The sequence below is a fragment of the Eublepharis macularius genome, chromosome 14 (genome assembly GCF_028583425.1).
Source record: "Eublepharis macularius isolate TG4126 chromosome 14, MPM_Emac_v1.0, whole genome shotgun sequence".
In the NCBI taxonomy this organism is placed as follows: Eukaryota; Metazoa; Chordata; class Lepidosauria; order Squamata; family Eublepharidae; genus Eublepharis; species Eublepharis macularius.
Window position 1 is genome coordinate 61,972,599 of NC_072803.1, and position 19,633 is coordinate 61,992,231.

Here is a 19,633-nt window from a genome sequence, read left to right on the forward strand (position 1 = left end):
GAGGGACTCAAAGCGAAATTCTGTGTATTGTCAAGCATGCAAAGACTGGAATGTGGTTCTAGATCGGCACAGGCATCCAACGAGACAGGAACCCAAGAGAAGCACGTTTTCGTCTGCCTTTGCTTTTAATCACACACACATCGACTGTGGGGGGAAAACGCGCCGGAAAAGACTTCAAGTGCTGCAGGTGAATTTAGGCTTAAGGTTGGTCCTCCACCTGACCTATCCTGCCCTTCCTCCACGGGCCTTGGAATGGTGTACCTGGTTCCCCCCACAAGTGATCTTCCCTCCAATCCTGTGAGCTGGTTAGGCTGAGAGAGTGGCCGTTTCCACACGGCTCCCCGCTGCTTGTAACAACCCGGAAGATGGCACAAAAACCGCGGAAGATCGCGTTTTTTGTGCCATCTTCCGGGTTGTTACGAGCAGCGGGGAGCCGTGTGGAAACGGCCCATGTCTGGCCTCAGGTTACCTTTCCCAGAGAGCTTTACAGGTGAATGGGAATTTGAACCTGAATATTCCAAGGCCTCGTCTGACACTCTGGCTGTCTCCTTGGGGTGGCAATGATGAGGTGGTTGCTGAGAGACCGCAGGAGCTCAGCTTACGCTTGGCTTTCGGCAGCACAGAAGGAAGTGATGGGTGTAACCTATGCCCACCACCACCTCCAGAACACAGGCCACTGCCAGCAAGGTCTGAGCCACGGCCCTGGGGCACTGCTGGCGCTCATGGGGCTCCTACAGGAGAGAGCAACCTGCTTAGGGGGCCAAGATCTCTTGAATGGGGTCTTGGGCCACGTCACAACAACTCATCTCAACAAGGGCAGGGCTGGCTTCTGTAATGATGGTCAGTTGGAATGCAACCGCAAAACAGGAAAACTTGCGCAAAGCGGACACAGCCTAGTGACTCAGGACAGGAGGGAGGAGACTTGAGAAACCCCTGAGTTGACTCTTGCCTCAGGAGTGAACCCACTTGCTAGCCCAAGGTGCCTCTCAACTAGCCTCATCATGCCCCCTCCCCGCAACATACACAATAATGGGGATAAAGGAGACAAACTTGCTAGAAGCATTCCTTTAAGAAGTTGTAGAGAAAAATTGAAAATGAAACGTGCTATTTTTCTTTGTTATTTTCAATCTTTGTTCTTCTTTTTCTTTCTTTGTATTCTTTTTTTCTTTACTTTTTTTCTTCTATTTTTCTGCTCTTTTTACTAGGCTTTTAATCTTATTAATAAAATAAAAATTTCTTGGGGAAAAAAAGAAATTGTGGAAAGGGTTCTAAACGGTACATATCCAGAGGGTACCTTTGCACCTGTTTAATCATATGCCTGCCACATTCTTGTGTAAAGCTGGGGGGGGGGGGGGGTTGGACAAAGGCCTGAAGCTCCAAAGCGCCATCTCCACAGAGCCGAGTGGGGAAGAAAGACATCTCGGCGTGGGGAGGGAAGGCTCAGCTCACTCCAGTTCCACTTCTGAGGAACAAACATGGCTGCCCCGAGTGTGAAGATGGGGAGGGGGGTCAAATGCTCAGAGGCTGTTGCTTTTAAAGGCTCCAAGCAGCTTCTCTTTTGCCTCCAGTACTACGGATATAAGTTGGTTTGAACCAGGGCTTTTTTTCTGGGAAAAGAGGTGGTGGGACTCAGTGGGTTGCCAGCACAGGGGGCAACTCCTGGTGGGAGGTGGTGCCCCTGGTAACACGTGCGCATGTGCAAGGTGCGCACATGCTTCTGGGACTGTGCAATGATGTCACTTTGGGTCAGCTGGAACAAGGGGGGGAGTTTTTTAAAGTTTAAATTGCCCTTGGCAAAAATGGTCACATGGCCGGTGGCCCCGCCCCCTGATCTCCAGACAGAGGGGAGTTTAGATTGGGTGCGGAGGGCAATCTCAACTCCCCTCTGTCTGGAGCTCAGGGGGCGGGGCCACCGGCCATGTGACCATTTTCAAGAGGTGTAGGAACTCCGTTCCACCACGTTCCAGCTGAAAAAAAGCCCTGGTTTGAACACACAATTGTGCTACCACAAGAAATACGGGCACGTTCTCTCCACAAAACCGTTTCTGCTTAGTACAGACAGAACTCCTGAAATAGGAATGCTCCCCCAAAAGACTGCCAGGAGTCAGCCTTGCCCCCACCATCCCGACAATTCTACTCATATATAAGGATTGGCCAACTAGATGGGAATGGTCTCCTCTGGGTTCTAGTTTCTAAGCATCCTGCTTGCCACAGTATCACAGTATTTCACAGGCTCAGCGAGGAGGGACTATATAGGGGGGCCCTGACCTACCAATGAGGTAGAAATCAGGCCAAGGGGGGCAAATCCCAAGACTTATAACCAGCCACTCACTCGTTCGCCTGCAGTGAGTGAGAATTCTCTCCAGGCAATCAAGCAGGGAAGTTTTTGTAAAACGGGAACTGAGTTTATCCTGACCATCAGCTGGCAGAAATGTCTAGCAAAGGAGGGCCTAGTAACTTGCAGATTTATTTGCAAGGCTCATTTAGGCCGGCACCCATGCAAGCATCTCGTGCTTTCTGTTCCTTGTGGCTCCTCTTTTGATTTCCAGCCCCCTTGCCTTTTCAACTAGCAGGACTGCTCTCCCCCATCACTGCTTATCAGTTTCTTATCCTTTGTACTGCTCTTCGGCTCAGCAAGCCAGAGGAGTCCCCCACCCCACCTCATGAGTGTGACATTTCCTTCCATCCCCACCCAGCCTAGACCGGCCTGCGTTCATGTGGCCAGCCCAGAGCCATCTGCTGCATGCTGCAATCTCCTCCCAGTCAGGGTCCCTTTACTGTCGATTGGGCAAGCTCTCTTCACGCTCAAGCAAAGGCCCTTGCCAGCTTTCCCTGCCTTGTACTGCTACAAGGATATCTCCAAGTCACTCTAAAGGGTTCAAAGCATTCCTCCAGTGGCCTGACAGATAAAACCTCGGACTTTGACTACCGTACCATTTCTTCCCTTGCTTACCAACTTTGGGCCTAGGGGCTGGACTGGGCCCTTGAGTTCCAATCGAGCTGCTGTCCCGGAGGACCACTGGCAGCCAGAATTGAACAGAGCCCTGAGGCCCTGTCCGGCTGGCCAATACCCGCTGTCGTCATTGCCAAAGGTGTGCCGGCAGCACCACAGAGCCATTCTGCTCGAATGGCTCTACGGTGCGGCCAGCACTCAGGGCCGCTTAGTTCGGCTTTCTCCAGAGCTAATTTAACATCTCCATCCGCCCCAGTTTGGGGCAAGTCCTTCCCAACCTCCCATGGCTGTAAAAAGTTCACACGCCCTCTGCTTGGCCTCCTCCAAAGTCTCTGGCAGAGAAAAGGATCTTCCTCCAGATACTTACAGGAGATAGTGGGGGCTGAAATGGGTACCATCTTAAGGCAAAAGAGATGCCCAGATATAGATGCAGCCTTTTCATGCTCAAGGCTCTATGCTTTCACACGCTACTTTTACACATTGTTGGATGATGCACTATAGCAACTGTTTGCAACGGGATTTTCCAGTGTGCAACAATGGCTAAATGCAACATATATGAAAGCAGCCCTCTTTTCTTTTTTTCAATTCTGCACTTTTCATATGCAAAGCCTACTTCGCAACCTCCTTATTCAGCTCCAACAATTCTACAGCAGGCAATTGTATACCTGCATTCTCTTAAATTGTTTCTGAGGTGCGTAACGTGTCCTTGCAGTAACTTAAAATTCACCACAATTCCTGTCAGCAGGTTGACACCCCCATCCTGTGTTCTCCGTCCTCCTCTGCACATTGCCACTTTCGCTCTCGATGCTTTGGGGAAACGGCCTGCTCACTTCCCGTTTGGTGGGGGGTGACTGCCATTTCCCCTCCTCTTTAGGGCAGTTCTCACTTTCCACTTCCGGTTTTTAAGAGATAAGCTGCACAGAGGTTTGCAAAAAAGAGGAAGCCCAGGGCTCTCGCTTTGAGTCCTGAACTGAAGCACGTTTTCTCTCTCTTCTTCTGGCAGGCCCACGTTGCCACAGGCTTTGAGATGTTCGTGAGAAGAATAGCCTCAGCCTGCTGCTGCTTCTTCCCAGTAGCTTTTCGTGCAACCTAACATCTGTCTTGCACCAGGCATGGTCCCTCAATAGGGGCCTAATAACTTGCTCACTTCCCCCAGATCCTCCCGACCAGATCTGTCTTAGGAGTTGCATGCGGGGGCTGATTTGGATCAGGTCATAGAGAGGAGGGGGTAGGGCAGCCCCGGCCTTTCACACACTTCAAACCTCCCTTCATAGGTTTGGGGCCTCCCAGGCAGGTAAAGGCTGGGACACCACAAGCTACCTGTCTAGCCTCCAATTTAGCAGGCAGAGAGCCCTGACCCAAATCCTCACAGGGTCCCCTCTCCCCTCGGTTCCACCAGACAGGCAGCCCATTCCCTGTATGTACCTCCCCTCACCCAACTGCAGTCCAGAGCTATTGGGGAAAAGGGAAAGTAGAGGTTACTTTCCCTATATATACGCTGCCACTATTTAAATAAGTCGAGTGTGCAGAAACGGCCCTAGTCTGAAGAAGAGCTTTGTGGAACATGAAAGCTTGCTCACTGCTTTGTGTCATTTCAGTTGATCCTAACAAAAGGAACTGCCATTGCTGGTCCCCCCCCCCATTAAGGGCATGGCTACTGGCAATGCTTTCCTTCTCCTGGTATTTAGTGTCATCTCCATAAGGCCACAAACCTGTGTCTGAGCAGTAGCACTTAAGATAGTCCTCAATTGAAAACAAAATCCCTTCTCATGGAAAACTAGCGTGTCAGGTAGAAGTCAAGGCTAGGACCCTTCTCTCCAACATGCTGTTTTTCTATGGACAGGGAACTGTTCCCATATTCTAGAACAGGCATCCTGCTCCATAGCAGAGTTCTGGGGTAGGGTATGTGCCAAAGGATAGAGGAGGCAGGAGAAGTCAATGCAGAACTATTAAAAATTCAAACAATCGTGGGACTTCTTCATTATGGACAAGGTCTCAGCTAACCATAGATAATCCGTCATTCCAGTCAACCTTCAGGGGCCATTTTGTAGAAAAAGAGCTGCAGGAACTCATTAGCATAACTCATTAGCATATGCCACACCCCTTGCCATCACCGGAAGTGTGTCATTAGCATAAATGGTTTGCATATGCCACACCTCCTGACATCACCTATCCTGGCTGTTTTGGACACAATCCTGGCCGTCCAAGGCCGAAATTAGGCCCAAAATGGCAAAAAGGGGCTGAAAATGGCCGAAAAGGGGCCCAAAATGGTCAGGATTGGGCCGCTGCTGAGTGGGAGAGTGATCCACCACCCATCAGAGACCCAATCTGGGCCATTTCGGGACCAATCCTGGCTGTTTTGGCCCCGATCCTGGCCACTTCAGACCCAATCCAGGCCGCAATGGGTCCAAAATGGCCGAAAATTAGGTGGGCGGGGCCACCTGACATGTGACCTCTTTGGAGAACTACCGGAACTGCGTTCCTGTGCGTTCCCCCTCGAAATGAGCCCTGGCCTTAATAACGTAGAACAGTCAAAGCCTTATGACATGTCTCTAACCTTTTTGCATTCTTCTAGAGTGTTAATGTATGTTTAAATCTATTGATACCATAGTGTGTAGGCCTAGTTGCTGTTTATTTGCTCTATGATATGTTTACATCGTGTTTCTCTATGGCTGTTGTTATGGTTATTTTTTTTTAAAGTTCTATAAATAGTTTTTAAAAGATTAGAACAAAATTTGAGTCCAGTTGCACCTTAAAGACCAAGAAAATGTTACAGGATATAAGGTTTCATGAGTCAGAGTTTACTTTGCAAGATACAAAATCATTTTTCAGTTAAAAATTAAATACCATTTAAACTGTCTTAATATATTTATATTTCAGTCAGGTTTTTTGTCAGCCATCCCAGGACTTTTGTGAGCAGAGGCCCTGTTTCTACAAAGCAGGTAGAAACCTATACGGTCTTCCTCCTATCTCCACGAGAGATTTATTTTTAAAAAGTTATTTTAAAATGTTTAAAATGCACGAAAGTCACTCGGGACATCCCTGAAAGGGACAAAGCTCTGCCCTAACTAAGGACGCCCCAAAATTCTGTTAAGTCCTACTTTGCATAATCTTCCACGTTCATCCGGGGATGTTCCCCATCTCTCACAGAAAGACCTCGGGCTCTCCTGTACATAACTGAGGCGAAGCCTTCACTGAACTTTTTTATACTATCTGCCACAGACAGGGCTTTTTTCTGGGAAAAGAGGTGGTGGAACTCGGGACCGCACAATGACGTCACTTTGGGTCAGCTGGAACAAGGGGGGAGTTTTTTAAAGTTTAAATTGCCCTCGGCAAAAATGGTCACATGACCGGTGGCCCTGCCCCCTGATCTCCAGACAGAGGGGAGTTTAGGTTGCCCTCTGCGCCACGGCAATCTAAACTCCCCTCTGTCAGAAGATCAGGGGGCGGAGCCACCGGCCATGTGACCATTTTCAAGAGGTGCCGGAACTCCGTTCTCCCGTGTTCCCCCTGAAAAAAAGCCCTGGCCACAGAAATCCCTAAGAACATGAGTGATAAGAGCCCAGCTGGATCAGAGCAGAGGTCCATTGGGATAATAAAGACATACTTTGTAGACCGCTCTGAGTGGGTATTAAGTTGTCCTGAAGGGCAGTATATAAATTGAATGTCATCATCATCATCATCATCATCATCATCATCATCATCATCATCATCATCATCATCATTATTATTATTATTAAAGTCTAGTATCATGTTTTCCATTGGGGCCATCCAAATGCCCCCAGAAAGCCTAGAGGCAGGGTACAGAGGTCACAGACACCCTCTTGTCTCTCTCAGCAGATATACTGCTTCTGGACATGGAGGTTTCATTTCTCCATTGTGAACAACAGCCATCGATGAACCTTTTGCCCACTGAGTCTGGCTAATCCACTTTTAAAGCCATTTAAGCTTAGTGGCCATCGTTACATCCTGTGGCTCTGAGGTCCACAAGTTAACTGCATTGTGTGAAGAAGTACTTTCTCTCTTTTGTCCCAAATCTCCTATCTGGTTGTTCCTGAATTCTGGTATTTTGCAAGGGGGGAGATTAACTACCCATTTGCTTCTTGCAGAGGGAGGCACGTTGCAGAAGATGCTGAAGCACGCTCCAGGGAATCCAGAGCAGGCGTTCAGCCTGTATGAACTGAGCGTGCAACCAGCACTCCCCTCCAGCAGCACACCGCAAGTGAGCAGCAGCCGCGATGGGCCAGCTGTCTCTCTGGGAAGGCTGGCTGCCAATTACTGATCTTCTCATCAGGGAATACTTGATCCACTTCCAACGCCTGCCCTCCTCCAGGGTTCTTTGCAACACGTGCTGGAAACTACCGCGCTAAGCCGTTTCTCTACAGATCTCTAGAGCCCAAAACGCAACAGAAGTTTGGTAATTATTGGATAATAAATCTTCAGGCATATTCTGGAGTTCTCTTTTCATTGCGAAGCCTTTCTTCAAAGAACAGAAAGGGAGGGTGCCTGTTTGCAGCGAGTTAATCCAAGACAGACTACTCTGGGCTGACCAGACGTTTTCTCTGCAGTCCATCCACCAAACAGACAGCCCAGCTGCCACGTGGCCTGTATGGACGGGGTGCTATGAGCGGACACTTTTGAAGCAGGCTCAAAATCACTATGTCATGAGCAACGCTAAATCTGCAAATCTCCTGTATGTTCCCCGGAGGGCATTACGCTCTGGGGATAAACGTCTGCTGGATTTCGCTTGGCCTCAACCAGGGCCAGAGCCTTTTCGGCTCTGGCTCCAGCCTGGTGGAACGCTCTCCCACTTGTGACCCGGGCCCTGCGGGACTTAATACCGTTCCTCCGGGCCTGTAAAACAGACATGTTCCGCCAGGCCTATGAGAGTGGTTGAGGAGCTAGTGAACTATCCTGCCGGTCCCTTGCCTGTATTCCTTTGTTCCACTCCACTTTTTAACGAGATCTGTGGATTTTATTATTTTTTAATGATTTTAACTATTTATTGTATTTAATTGTGGGTTTTATGATTTTATGATGTTGTGATCTGTCCTGAGCTCGTTTGCAGGGAGGGCAGGATATAAATCGCACAAAAAATAAAATAAAAAGCCTTTTGAAATGTGTATTGCAGGTGTTCCCACAATAATTGTCAGATTAATATCATTCCGATTGGATAGATAATTGTTATGAAGCTGTTTTAAACTAAATGAGAACAGGGCCGTTTTCACACTGCTTACCTTCCCTTGGAACGACCCAGAACGTCGCGTAAAAAACACGACGTCACACAAATCTCACGCGAGAAAACACGATCGTCTGCATTTTTTGCGTCACATTCCAGGTCGTTCTGAGAGAAGGTAAGCAGTGTGAAAACGGCCCAGGTCTCAGGTGGAAGGTCTTTCACATCACCTACTGCCCGATCCTTTTTAATACCGGAATTACTGGGGATTGAACCTGGAACCTTTTGAATGCCAAGTAGATGCTCTCCCACTGAGCCATGGCTCCACCTCAGCTGAGGGGAATGAAGGCTGAGAAATAGTTAACTGCCAAAGACCATGCAATGAATCCCCATGCAATGAACTCGCAGTCAAGGCAGATCCTAAATCTTTAAAGGCAGGGGTCATTTTGTAGAAAAAGAGCTGGAGGAAATCATTAGCATAACTTATTAGTATATGCCACGCCCCTTGCCATCACCGGAAGTGTGTCATTAGCATAACTGATTTGCATATGCCACACCCCCTGACGTCACCTATCCTGGCTGTTTTGGACCCAATCCTGGCTCTTCTCTCTATTATTACAGCACTTAGCCAGTACATTAACCATAAATTTAAGTGCACATTTTACACCCAATCCTGGCCATTCTGGGCCAAAATTGGGCCCAAAATGGCAAAAGGGGTCTGAAAATGGCCAAAAGGGGTCTAAAATGGTCAGGATCGGGCTGCTGCTGAGTGGGAGAGTGATCCACCACCCGTCAGAGGCCCAATCTGGGCTGTTTCGGCCCCAATCCAGGCTGAAACGGGCCCAAAATGGCCGAAAACCAGGGGGGTGGGGCCACCTGACACGTGACCTCTTTGGGGAACTGCCGGAACTGCGTTCCTGCGTGTTCCCCCTCGAAATGAGCCCTGTTTAAAGGTATGTTGGGAAGACTTCTTCATTTTGCTTGGTGAAGGAGTGGAAGGGGTGCTTTTGAAAGACTGATTCACTGCCCCTGCAGCAGAAGCAGTCGCCCCACCTGGTCCGCTTTGGCCAGACCAGCAAGTCAGCCTTTGCAGCGAACGGGGCTCACGCGATGCTCCTCCTGGCTGGATCTTTATCATCACTGGAGGGAGATGCCAAGTTTTGCCAGCAGCAGCATCTCACCGCTGTAGCAGCCTTGTGACGGGGATCTGTTTGCAGCGTGCAAACATTACAGGACAGCGACCCGAACTGAGCATGTCCTCAAAGTGTCCCCTTTGTACTTTATTTCAGGGCTTCGATGGAAAAAGGAAACTGTGGAGAAGAAGAGGTTTTCCAAAATAGGGATCAAGAAAGAGACACAAAAAGTCAGAGCTCTGAGGAAATACAGAGTGTCTGCTTTCCCGTGCTCCTAGTGGTTGTTGGAGCCAGTGTTGTATAGTGGTCAGAGTACTGGATTAGGATCTGAGAGACCCCAATTCAAATCCCCACTATGCCACGGAAGCTCACTGGGCGACCTTGGGCCAGCCACACACTCTCAGCCTAACCTACACCTATAAAGTACAAGCTGAAAAAGAAAGAAACTGTTAGTTCAGCATTGTGTCTTCTGTGCAGTCCCCACATGGGAACTGCGCATGCACAGACCAGCCTGCACATGCACAGATCCCATGTGTGCCTGCACAGAAAAACACTCGATGAACAACAGTTACAGGTAGGTGCAACCCTGTTTTATCCAGATCTTGCAGGCATAGGGCTAGAGGCCTCTGGAAGACACTGTCCTCCATGACATTATAACCAGCTTCACAGCTGGACAATCTGGATTTCAAATCAGAACATTTTCTCCTTAAATCCTTGCGAATGGAGCCAGCAAAGAATATGACTGAGTCACTCTACTGGGGCTACATACAATGTTGCCTTACACAAACTCAGATACTTGGTCCACTCCAGGGCACTTCTGAGATTTTTTTAGATGGAGATGCCAAGGATGGAACTGGGTACATCATCAGGTCTTCTGTGCAGGTGCACATGGCAACTGTGCATGCGCAGGCCTGTGCAGTTCCCATGTGCGCCTGCACAGAAGAACACTCGATGAACAAGAGTTACAGTAGGTGCAACCCCGTTTTCATCACTGTGTCTTCTGTGCAGTCCCCACATGGGGACTGTGCATGTGCAGTTCCCACACAAAAATGGGAAGCACAAATACTGGGTGGGGGATACACTTCTGGGCAGTAGTATATGTGAAAGGGATCTTGGGGTAAGAGTGGACTGTAAACTAAATATGAGCAGTCAGTGTGATGCGGTGGCAAAAAAGGCCAATTCAATCCTGGGTTGTATCAAAGGGGCCATAGCGTCAAAATCGCAGGAGGTCATAGCCCCTCTCTATACTGCCTTGGTCAGGCCACACCTGGAGTACTCTGTGCAGTTCTGGAGGCCTCACTTCAAAAAGGATGTGGCCAAAATCGAGAGGGTGCAGAGGAGAGCGACGAGGATGATCAGGGGTCTGGAGACTGAGCCCTACGAAGAAAGGCTGAGGGCCTTGGGAATGTTTAGTTTGGAGAAGAGGAGGTTGAGGGGGGACATGATTGCTCTCTTTAAGTATTTGAAAGGCTGTCATTTGGAGGAGGGCAGGGAGCTGTTCCAGTTGGCAGCAGAGGGTAGGACTCAAAGTAACGGGCTTAAATTACATGCACAAAGGTACTGGCTGGATATTAGGAAAAACTTTTTCACGGTCAGAGTAGTTCAAAGGTGGAATCAGCTGCCTAGGGAGGTGGTGAGCTCCCCTTCACTGGCAGTTTTCAAGAAGAGGCTGGATGAATGTTTGTCAGGGATGCTTTAGGCTGATCCTGCACTGGGCAGGGGGTTGGACTAGATGGTCTCTATGGCCCCTTCCAACTCTATGATTCTATATGTGCCTGCACAGAAGAACACTCGATAAACAAGTTACAGGTGGGTGCAACCCCGTTTTCCTTCTGCATGCACAGCAGGGTCTCTGCGAGGAAAGCGGAAAACTTGGAACGTGTCCTTTTCGACAATCTGACCAGAGGTGAGACTCAGATTTCCATGCCTTCCTCCAATCCCATGTAAGTGGTCGCTGAACAGGTTTGTGGCCACACAGCAGCTGTGGATGCTGACTCTTCTTCCATTCACGAATTGCCCATGAAACAGTGTGTTGTGACAACAGGTCTACGGGGCATGCTCAATGGCTTTGCAAACTGGTGTCTGTGCAAAACAAAGCCCATCCAAACAGACTGGTAGCCATTAACAGCAAACACTGGGACACCAGCAAAGATGAACATCAAACTGTGTCTGAAGAAGCTCGCATTCTGAAAATCTTGTTGGTCTCTAAGGTGCCACTGGACTCAAATCAAACTGTGACATTTTTAAAAAAAAACTATACAGTGTTTATGACTGTCTTATGAATGGAACAACAGCTTTGCTTACTTGTCCTTAAAATAACTGGATATAGACTAGCACACAGTGATGATAGGTCTTTGGGAGAATGCAACTACCACTGGAGTTTGCAAAAAAAAAAAAAATCACACAAGCACAACATGCCACCAATTGCTCTGTGCTTTTCAGAATATATTGGAAAAGTAACCTGCCAAACAGGTTCCAACTACTCCAGAATAGCCCCTCCAAAAATCTGTTCCCTGCTTGGGTCCAGCAAGCAGAACAGGAGTAAAATCTGCAATCTCTCTAGGATCTACTGTTGGGCCAAAGCCTCTATATGACAATAGAGGTTTAGCTGCACATAAATGTTTGAGCATACATGTGCCTATTATAGCTTTCCCCAGTGTGCAAGATGAATTGTAGTTTGGGGACATATCACACCCCTTCTCCTATGTTCAGAGCTCCTACCCTTCACTGACCAAACAACCTTGAGTTAGCCCGCTGAAGTCTTGACCAGTGCCCTGAGAAGTCATTTGAATTGTTTGTTAATGTCCTTTGCTGCACTTCTCTACACACGGAGCATTTTACTTTATTTATAGAAAAGTGTATTGCCTCATTCTTCCAGGATCCCAAAGCAGTCTTGGGTTCTAATTTACCATTTTTAAAAATGCAATCTCTTAATGGAAAGTAGGTCCGGCTGAGAGAGCACAGTCTCCTAGAAGCCACGCAATGAACTTCATTTGGAGTCCACACCTTCGTGCTTCCCTTTACAGAGGGGATATTTTTTTTTGCTTTAAAACAAATTCATTCATACTTTTCAAGAAATCACCTCTTTAATTCTCACATTTTCACCTCTATGTCCTGATTTCCAATAAGCCTATACTCACAAAGTCTAGAAACTTACTGACATTTTTTAAATAAACAAATACGTTTTTTAAAAAATAGTGACAGGAGAACCTATTCTCTGCAGGGACAAAACGTTATCTAGTTAAAAAAGTTTTTTAAAAAATATGTTGTTACGTTTCCAAGCTTCAAAATAGTAGAATACTGTAAAGCGATTTTGAAGTGATCGGAAAAGCTTTCACTTCAATTATCTTTTTATTTTAAGTCGTACAAAGATTCATATGAAACACTAAACAATTCCATAGCCAAATTCAAACACCCCAGTTAATCGCAAGAGCTGGCATCTGTTCTAGATGGTATCTATCCATCCCATTTATCCTATTTTTCAGAAGACCAGGCTTGGAGCGGCAGTATGCTACTCTCTTCCATATTATCCTGACGGCCAGGGCTTCTTTTCTGGGAAAAGAGGTGGTGGAACTCAGTAGGTTGCCCTCGAGAGAAAATGGTCTCATGGCTGGTGGCCCCGCCCCCTGATCTCCAGACAGAGGGGAGTTGAGATTGCCCTCCGCACCGCTTGGCGGTGCGGAGGGCAATCTGAACTCCCCTCTGTCTGGAGATCAGGGGGCGGGGACACCAGCCAGGTGACCATTTTCAAGAGGTTCCGGAACTCTGTTCCACCACGTTCCAGCTGGAAAAAAGCCCTGCTCATGGCTACTCTGCAAAGTAAGCTAGGATGAAAGAGAGAAATTGACTGGCTCACTGAACTTCCTATCTCAGCAGGATTTTGAAACTATCCTAACCACTACACCAGACAGGCAAGAGGTGGAGGGAGGAGCAAAGAGAAATATTATTAAAAAGGAAATGTAAGTTATTTCAATTTGTAGACTGAGGTGGTTCAATGGAAGTAGGAGTTTTGGACTTCAAACCATGCATCTGAAGCCCAGCTTGTCCCTACATCTGCTAAGCTGCCACCTCTCTGTTCTGTCAGCTGTAAAATGTAAAATGTGGCCCTTCTGTGAGATTTCGTATAGGGGAACCTGCCCTGAGTCTTTAACTTGTTTGTCTCTTGGTCACTCACTGCTAGGAGATACAAAAACCTGAAAAGGCCCTACTGAGGAACAGCCAAAGTGCTATATTGACATAAAGAGACATATACTTCTTCCTTGATGAGAAAGGCCATTACTCCAAAAGGAAAGGGCCCCATCCCTGCACTAAAAGACCTGCCCTCTTGCTTGACCAGTCGTGCCAATGGCCAGGTGATTCCCCCCACCCGTTGCATCACAGCACAGCAATGGCAACTAGTGGCCACAACCAGACAGGCTACAAAACATCTTAACAAAGGGGTCCTTGGCAAGTATCTGCAGACAGCCAAGCCAGACCCCCGAGACGGTCCCAAGATTCCATTGCATTGTCCCAAGATTCCGTCCCTTCCAGTATGACCAAGAGTCAGAACCCAGGACTGGGGCCGTTGGTGTCTTGACTCTTAGATTTGACTCTTAATAGTTGGGGACAGGGCTTTTTTTCAGCGGGAACACAATGGAAAGGAGTTCCGGCACCTCTTGAAAAAGGTCACATGGCCGGTGGCCCCGCCCCCTGATCTCCAGACAGCGGCACGGAGGGCAATCTCAACTCCCCTCTGTCTGGAGATCAGGGGGCGGGGCCACCGACCATGTGACCATTCCCCCCCCCCCCGAGGGCAATTTAAACTTTAAAAAACTCCCCCCTTGTTCCAGCTGACCCAAAGTGACGTCATTGTGCGGTCCTGAGTTCCACCACCTCTTTTCCCAGAAAAAAAGCCCTGGTTGGGGATCACCAGAGACAGACAGCTCCACATCAACAGACTCTCTAGCGTACTCCATGCACTAAACAAGTTGCCTCTCTCATCTACTGTGGAAATGTAAAACGCTGCCCGCAGAGACACTACTGCAGGGACCCCGGAAAAGCCAACCCCCCAGACAAGGATCCTCAAGAGAGCTCCTTGCAATCTGTATTTATTTACTATAGTTATAGTCTGCCTTTCTCCCGGAGACTGAAAGCTGATCACACAGTGCAAGTCATACAACCGACAGAGAAGCCCCCACCCCCACCCCATCCGCCACAAAGGTGGGGGTTGCTGCCCGTTGACCGAAGGAAAGACTAAATGGTGACTTACATTCCATAATCCCCATAGTGATTGTAAAACTCCATGTGGCTACAAGCCTGGATCCAGCCCACGATCCAGGTCTCTTTCTTGAGGATCGGCGGCATCAGCACCTGAGCAGAGGCCCGGAAGTGCGGAGTCCGGTACCTCAGAACCACGCTGGATGACTCGTCGATGTTGGTAGGGACGGGGTCGATGGAGGCTTTGACTTCGACGACGGAAATGCTTTCCCGGATGCCTTTGGATTTGCAGCTAATGCTCTGAATGCAGCCCATGGCCCACAGCACCAGTACAATTCCCAACACACTCCAGCAGTCCTGGGGGAGGCCAGGCATGGACCTGGCACGGCACACGAGCAAACTCAGGCCCTCCTCATCTGGTGTCTCCAAACTGATATCCATAGGATAGAAAATGCATCGTGGAGAAAGTTTTGAGCCGTGTTAATTTAACTTGAATACCAGCTGCACGAGGGCCACAAATTCCGCTGCGCTTTGTAGGCGGCTCGTTTGTATCCAACTCTCTCCTCGTCGGGACAGTTGGAAAAGTCTCTCAAATATTTTGGAGGTGGGGAGGAAAGTTTTATATAAAAGAAAATGCTTGAGTTCAATAAATAATTCTTGAGCGGAGCGATCCTCCTTCTCTTCTCTTGCTCGGAGGACACAAGCCAACTTTCCCTTTTTTCTAAAAAAAAATGCAATCCGTCGTTTACTCTCAAACATAAGCTGGCCTTGTATTCCCTTTTATTTTCTTTGGATTTTTAAACTTTCTTTTAAAGCAGGACAGTTTTGGTGAATAAGAAATCCACCCCCTCCCCTTCTTCCTTTGCCCTTAGCTTCTCGCTGTCAGCCTGGAGATTTTGCTTCCTGACTTCCAGTCATTCATAACTTCCCCTTGGTGGAAACAAAGAAAAAAGGATATTTATTTTTAAAAACTCACAAAAATAAAAGAAGAAAGAGACTGATAAGATTTAACAGACATGGATCCATTTTTCCCTGGGCTTCTAAAACACTTCACTGATGTTATAAAGGAAAACCAGCAAGCAATAAATAATAAATCACAGAGGTTAGCTGCATGTCAAAATTGCCCCCTTTTGCATTTAAAAAGAAAAATCCAGGCATGACAAGAAAGGGGTGTGTGTAAACAACCAACTGCGGGGGTCTTCCTGTCTTCGAATGGAGAATCTTTGTGGCACCTTAAAGACCAACAGAAGTCCACTGGCAACCTCTTTCCTGGGCCAGATGAAAGAGAGAGGGAGCCGGTTCTGGCCCACAAAATCCAATGACAAAAAAGCATTTGCCAGCCTTTGAGATGCCACATAACTTTTCTCCTGATTTTGATAACGATATATCAAAGCTTACATGAAATGAATGAACTCTAGGCTGGACTGCGGCTCTTTCTTCTGACTTAAAAGATCTACATAGAAACGTTCAGTTCCTTCCTCCCTTCCCAGAATGCTGACTCTCAGGGAAACGGCAAGAACAATTTTAAAAGAAGATAAATGAAGAGCAAAATAATAAATCGAAATATCTCCCAAACAGATGGTTCGGAAATCCGACTCTTACAGTATTTTGCTCAAGTATCCCCTTTATTTCTCTCCTCTTTATTTCTCTGCTCCCCCCTCCCCACCACCCCCTCCACTTCGTTTAGCTCCCGTTCGGGATGCAAAAACAGTGGGCTCGATCCAAGCGAAGTTCAAACCCTTTTTAAGGTACGTTTTGTAAAGCTCATTCTCAATGGAGGGATGGACGGGATGGAGGGACTCCGGCCGGCTGGCCTCGGCCGGGCTGTCCTTGGCCGGGCGCTGAAGGGCCCCCTGCCCGGCTGCTGCCTTACTTCCAAAACCGCGTCCCTCCGAGAGCCCCCGAACAGGGCGAAGACGGCGGGAAGTTCGGCCGCAACTTTCCCGCTGCCGGGCTCCGGCGCCGAGAAGCTGCCGAGGCTGGCGGCTGAGACCCGCGGGCGGCCGCTCTGGCGCTCCCTGCCCGCCCGGCGCGCGTCAGTCCTTCGGGCGGTGACCGAACGGCGCACCGCACAATCGCCCCTCCGTGACATCCCCGCCGACACCCACCTGAGATGCGGCGCGGGCGCGGGCGCGGGCGGGGGCGCACCACCTGCCGGGCCCGTCCCGCCTGGCCCGTCCCGCTCCCCGGCCGGCGTCCCGGCTCTTTGGCGCGCTCCGCCGAGGGGCCGCTTGCGCCTGCCCGGGGCCCGGCGCAGCCCGCGTGTCGGCAGGCGAGAGGGAGGCGCCTCTGTGCGCCCGCCGGGCTTGCAAGGCAGAGCGGGAGGCAGCGGCGCGCCCTGGCCGCCCCGGAGCCAATGGGCAGCGCCTGCCCCGCCTGGCGGCGTGGGGTGGGGTGGGGGGAGCGCGCCGGAGGGGGCCCGCCCGGGGTCTCGCTCTCGCGCGGGTGGCCCGCCCCGCCGCCCCGGGGGCTCTCCTGGGCCACCTACCCGCTGCCGCCCGCCCGGCTCCTGCGGCTGCCGCCCGTCGCGGCGGGTCGGGCACTGCGGCTTGCAACATCCCCGCGGGGCTTGCGGTCCGGCGGGCGCTGGGCGCGCATGCAGGCGAGACGCCTCCCGGGGGCGCCGTGCGCGCGGCGGGGGCGCCTTCAGCGGCTCGCCCGAGGCAGGCGTTGGCAGCGCGGGGCGGGCGGCTCTGCCAGGGGCCGGCGGCGGGCAGGTGCGGGCGCGCGAGCGGGGCCGGCGGCGGCGGCGCCTCTTCCAGCTGCTGGTGCAGAAGGTGCAGAAGGGCCGGCGGCGCCCGCGCGGGGCTGCTCCATGCCCTGCGCGGGGCTCTTGCAGAGGCGCGGGCGGGCGGCGCCCTCCCAGTCAAGCGGCAGAGCCCCGGCCCGGCGCTCGGGCTCTGCTGCCGCATCGGGAGCGGGTCAGAGTCGGCAGCGCCCCGGCCGAGCCATGCCCGAGGCGGCCGCCCTCCCTCTGCGGCTCGGCTGGCGTTGCGAAGCGGCTCCGGGCATGCCGCGCCAGCGCTCCCCGGGCCAGCCCCAGGACGCGAGCCGAGCTCCCCGGCTCATCGTGCCCTCCCCCTGGACGGCTCGCTTAACTGCAGCGGCTTTCGCGCTCCAGGCCCTGCCTCCCCGCACGCGCAGGAGCCTGGGAACTGTAGTCCTTCGGGCACCCTTCCTCGCCCTCCCAGGACATCGCCTGCACGCTCAGCCGGCAAGATCCTGCCTTCTCATTTCTTCTCCACCCTCTCCTGTTAGGTATGAACAAAAGGCCTCAGCCCCTTCCTTCTGCCCTTGCACGCATTTCCCCACCAGCACTGATGGAATTGTATGATTGGAAGCATTCTGGGGCAGGGACCTGAGGACAGGCTGTGAATAATTGTGCTTATATACTGCTGTTCTAGACAGATGAATGAACTATTCTAGACAGCGGTGAACAAAGGCAGTGTATTATTTTAATCCCTGCAATACAACTGGGGAGCTGGGCTGAGAGGAGGGGCTTACCCAAAGCCACCTGCTGCGCTCAAGGTAGACGGGGGATTTAAACCAGCAGAATGCTGGTTCATAGCCCAGTCACTTAACCATTCTGCTACAGCAGCTCTAAGGAGCTTTTGGCCAACCTTCTTCATTCACATCGGTGTGTTCAAACAACCGCTGGGCTTTCATTCAACTTCACAAATGACACCGTGAGGTGGGTGAGTCTGAGGGGTTTCAGCTCCAGCCAGGCAGAAGTGCTGGAGCTCGACAGTCAGGGTACGTTTTCATTTTAAAAATAAAAAAGAAATGCTTGTGAACAATTCAAGGGACTCTGAATCATTCAATGCTGATATGAGTTGTGGTTTTTCTGTAACCATTTACGTATTTATACCATTTATAGTCTGCCTTTCTCACTCGGACTCAAAGTGGATCACACAGTGAGATTAGCACAGTCAGTACCAGGAACAATTCCATAAACAATGCTATAGGGTAAATAGATACAACTTCACAAATAACAACAACATTTGATTTATATACCACCCTTCAGGACAACTTAATGCCCACTCAGAACAGTTTACAAAGTATGTTGTTATTATCCCCACAATAAAACACCCTGTAAGGTGGGTGGGGCTGAGAGAGCTCCAGAGAGCTGTGACTGACCCAAGGTCACCCAGCTGGCTTCAAGTGGAGGAGTGAGGACTCAAACCTGGCTCGCCAGATTAGAGTCCCGCCGCTCTTAACCACTGGCTCTCAAAGACATAACATTAGCAGGAATCCGGTACAATATAGTGTTGAATCTATGGTTCCTAACTCATTAGTGGAGCATCTGAGACCCCCCTCCCTACAATACAGCCCTCCTTTCTGAGTAGAAAGCCTTTTTGAATAATTCAGTTTTGCATTGTTTGCGGAAAGCCAGGGAGTGGGGGCTCTCCTGACCTCCTCAGGCAGGCTGTTCCACAGGGTAGCGGCCACCACAGAGAAAGTCCATGTATGGGCTGCTGTTGATTTCACCCATGTGCAGGTTAGCACCTGCAGGAGACCCTGTTCAGAAGAGTGAAGCTGCCATGGAGCAGCATAGGGAGGGAGGTGGTCCCGTAGGTATGCTAGATCAAGGCCATGAAGAGCTTTGTAAGTGATAACCAATACCTTGAACTGAGCATGGTAACTAATGGGTAGCCATGAGGTCTAGAAACTTACAATTGAAAAATGACGACTAATATTCAAAGGGCCGCTCCACACTTTGCAGTACAGGCTGAAAGAATCTTCTGCTCTGGGCGTGCCATCTCCAGCTCTTGGGCTGTTAAGAATATTCTCAAGCCTTTGGGGAGCTGGCAGTGCTTCCTAACTCAAACTCTGTGTTTGAATGGGAAGCCAAAGCACTCGGCTGGGCGAAAGAGACCTGTCCCAGTTTCACTTTTGTCGGGATTTTAGCTAGTGTCCTACATTCAGTCATGAAAGAGTTAAATTGTTGTTCCGTTTATTTAGTTAGTCAGCTGGTTTGCATAGATCCACTTAGCTGTTCAGTTAAGGATCCCACCGTAGAAATGGGAGTCTTTATGCTTAATGAAGAGATCTAGGATTCACTATTGGACAACCACTTTATTGGGGGGGGCAATTAATGAGCAACTTACACTAAAGCTTTATTGTTTTTTTGCTCTTTGTTCAGTCTCAGTTTCATCTCTGTTTAGTCTCAGTCTT

The 19,633-nt window shown here is 49.9% G+C and overlaps 1 protein-coding gene across 1 annotated transcript in view; it reads right to left on the minus strand.

Annotated features, from left to right (window-relative positions):
- FAM78A (family with sequence similarity 78 member A) overlaps positions 1–17,270 on the minus strand; it is a 37,156-nt gene extending 19,886 nt beyond the window's left edge. Inside the window, exons 1-2 of the mRNA XM_054998615.1 lie at positions 16,947–17,270; positions 14,511–15,388 (exon numbers count right to left, since the gene is read on the minus strand). Of these exons, the coding sequence (XP_054854590.1) occupies positions 14,511–14,899 (389 nt within the window). The 5' untranslated portion in view covers positions 14,900–15,388; positions 16,947–17,270. The remainder of the gene's footprint in view (positions 1–14,510; positions 15,389–16,946) is intronic.
- Positions 17,271–19,633: the final 2,363 nt, after the last annotated feature.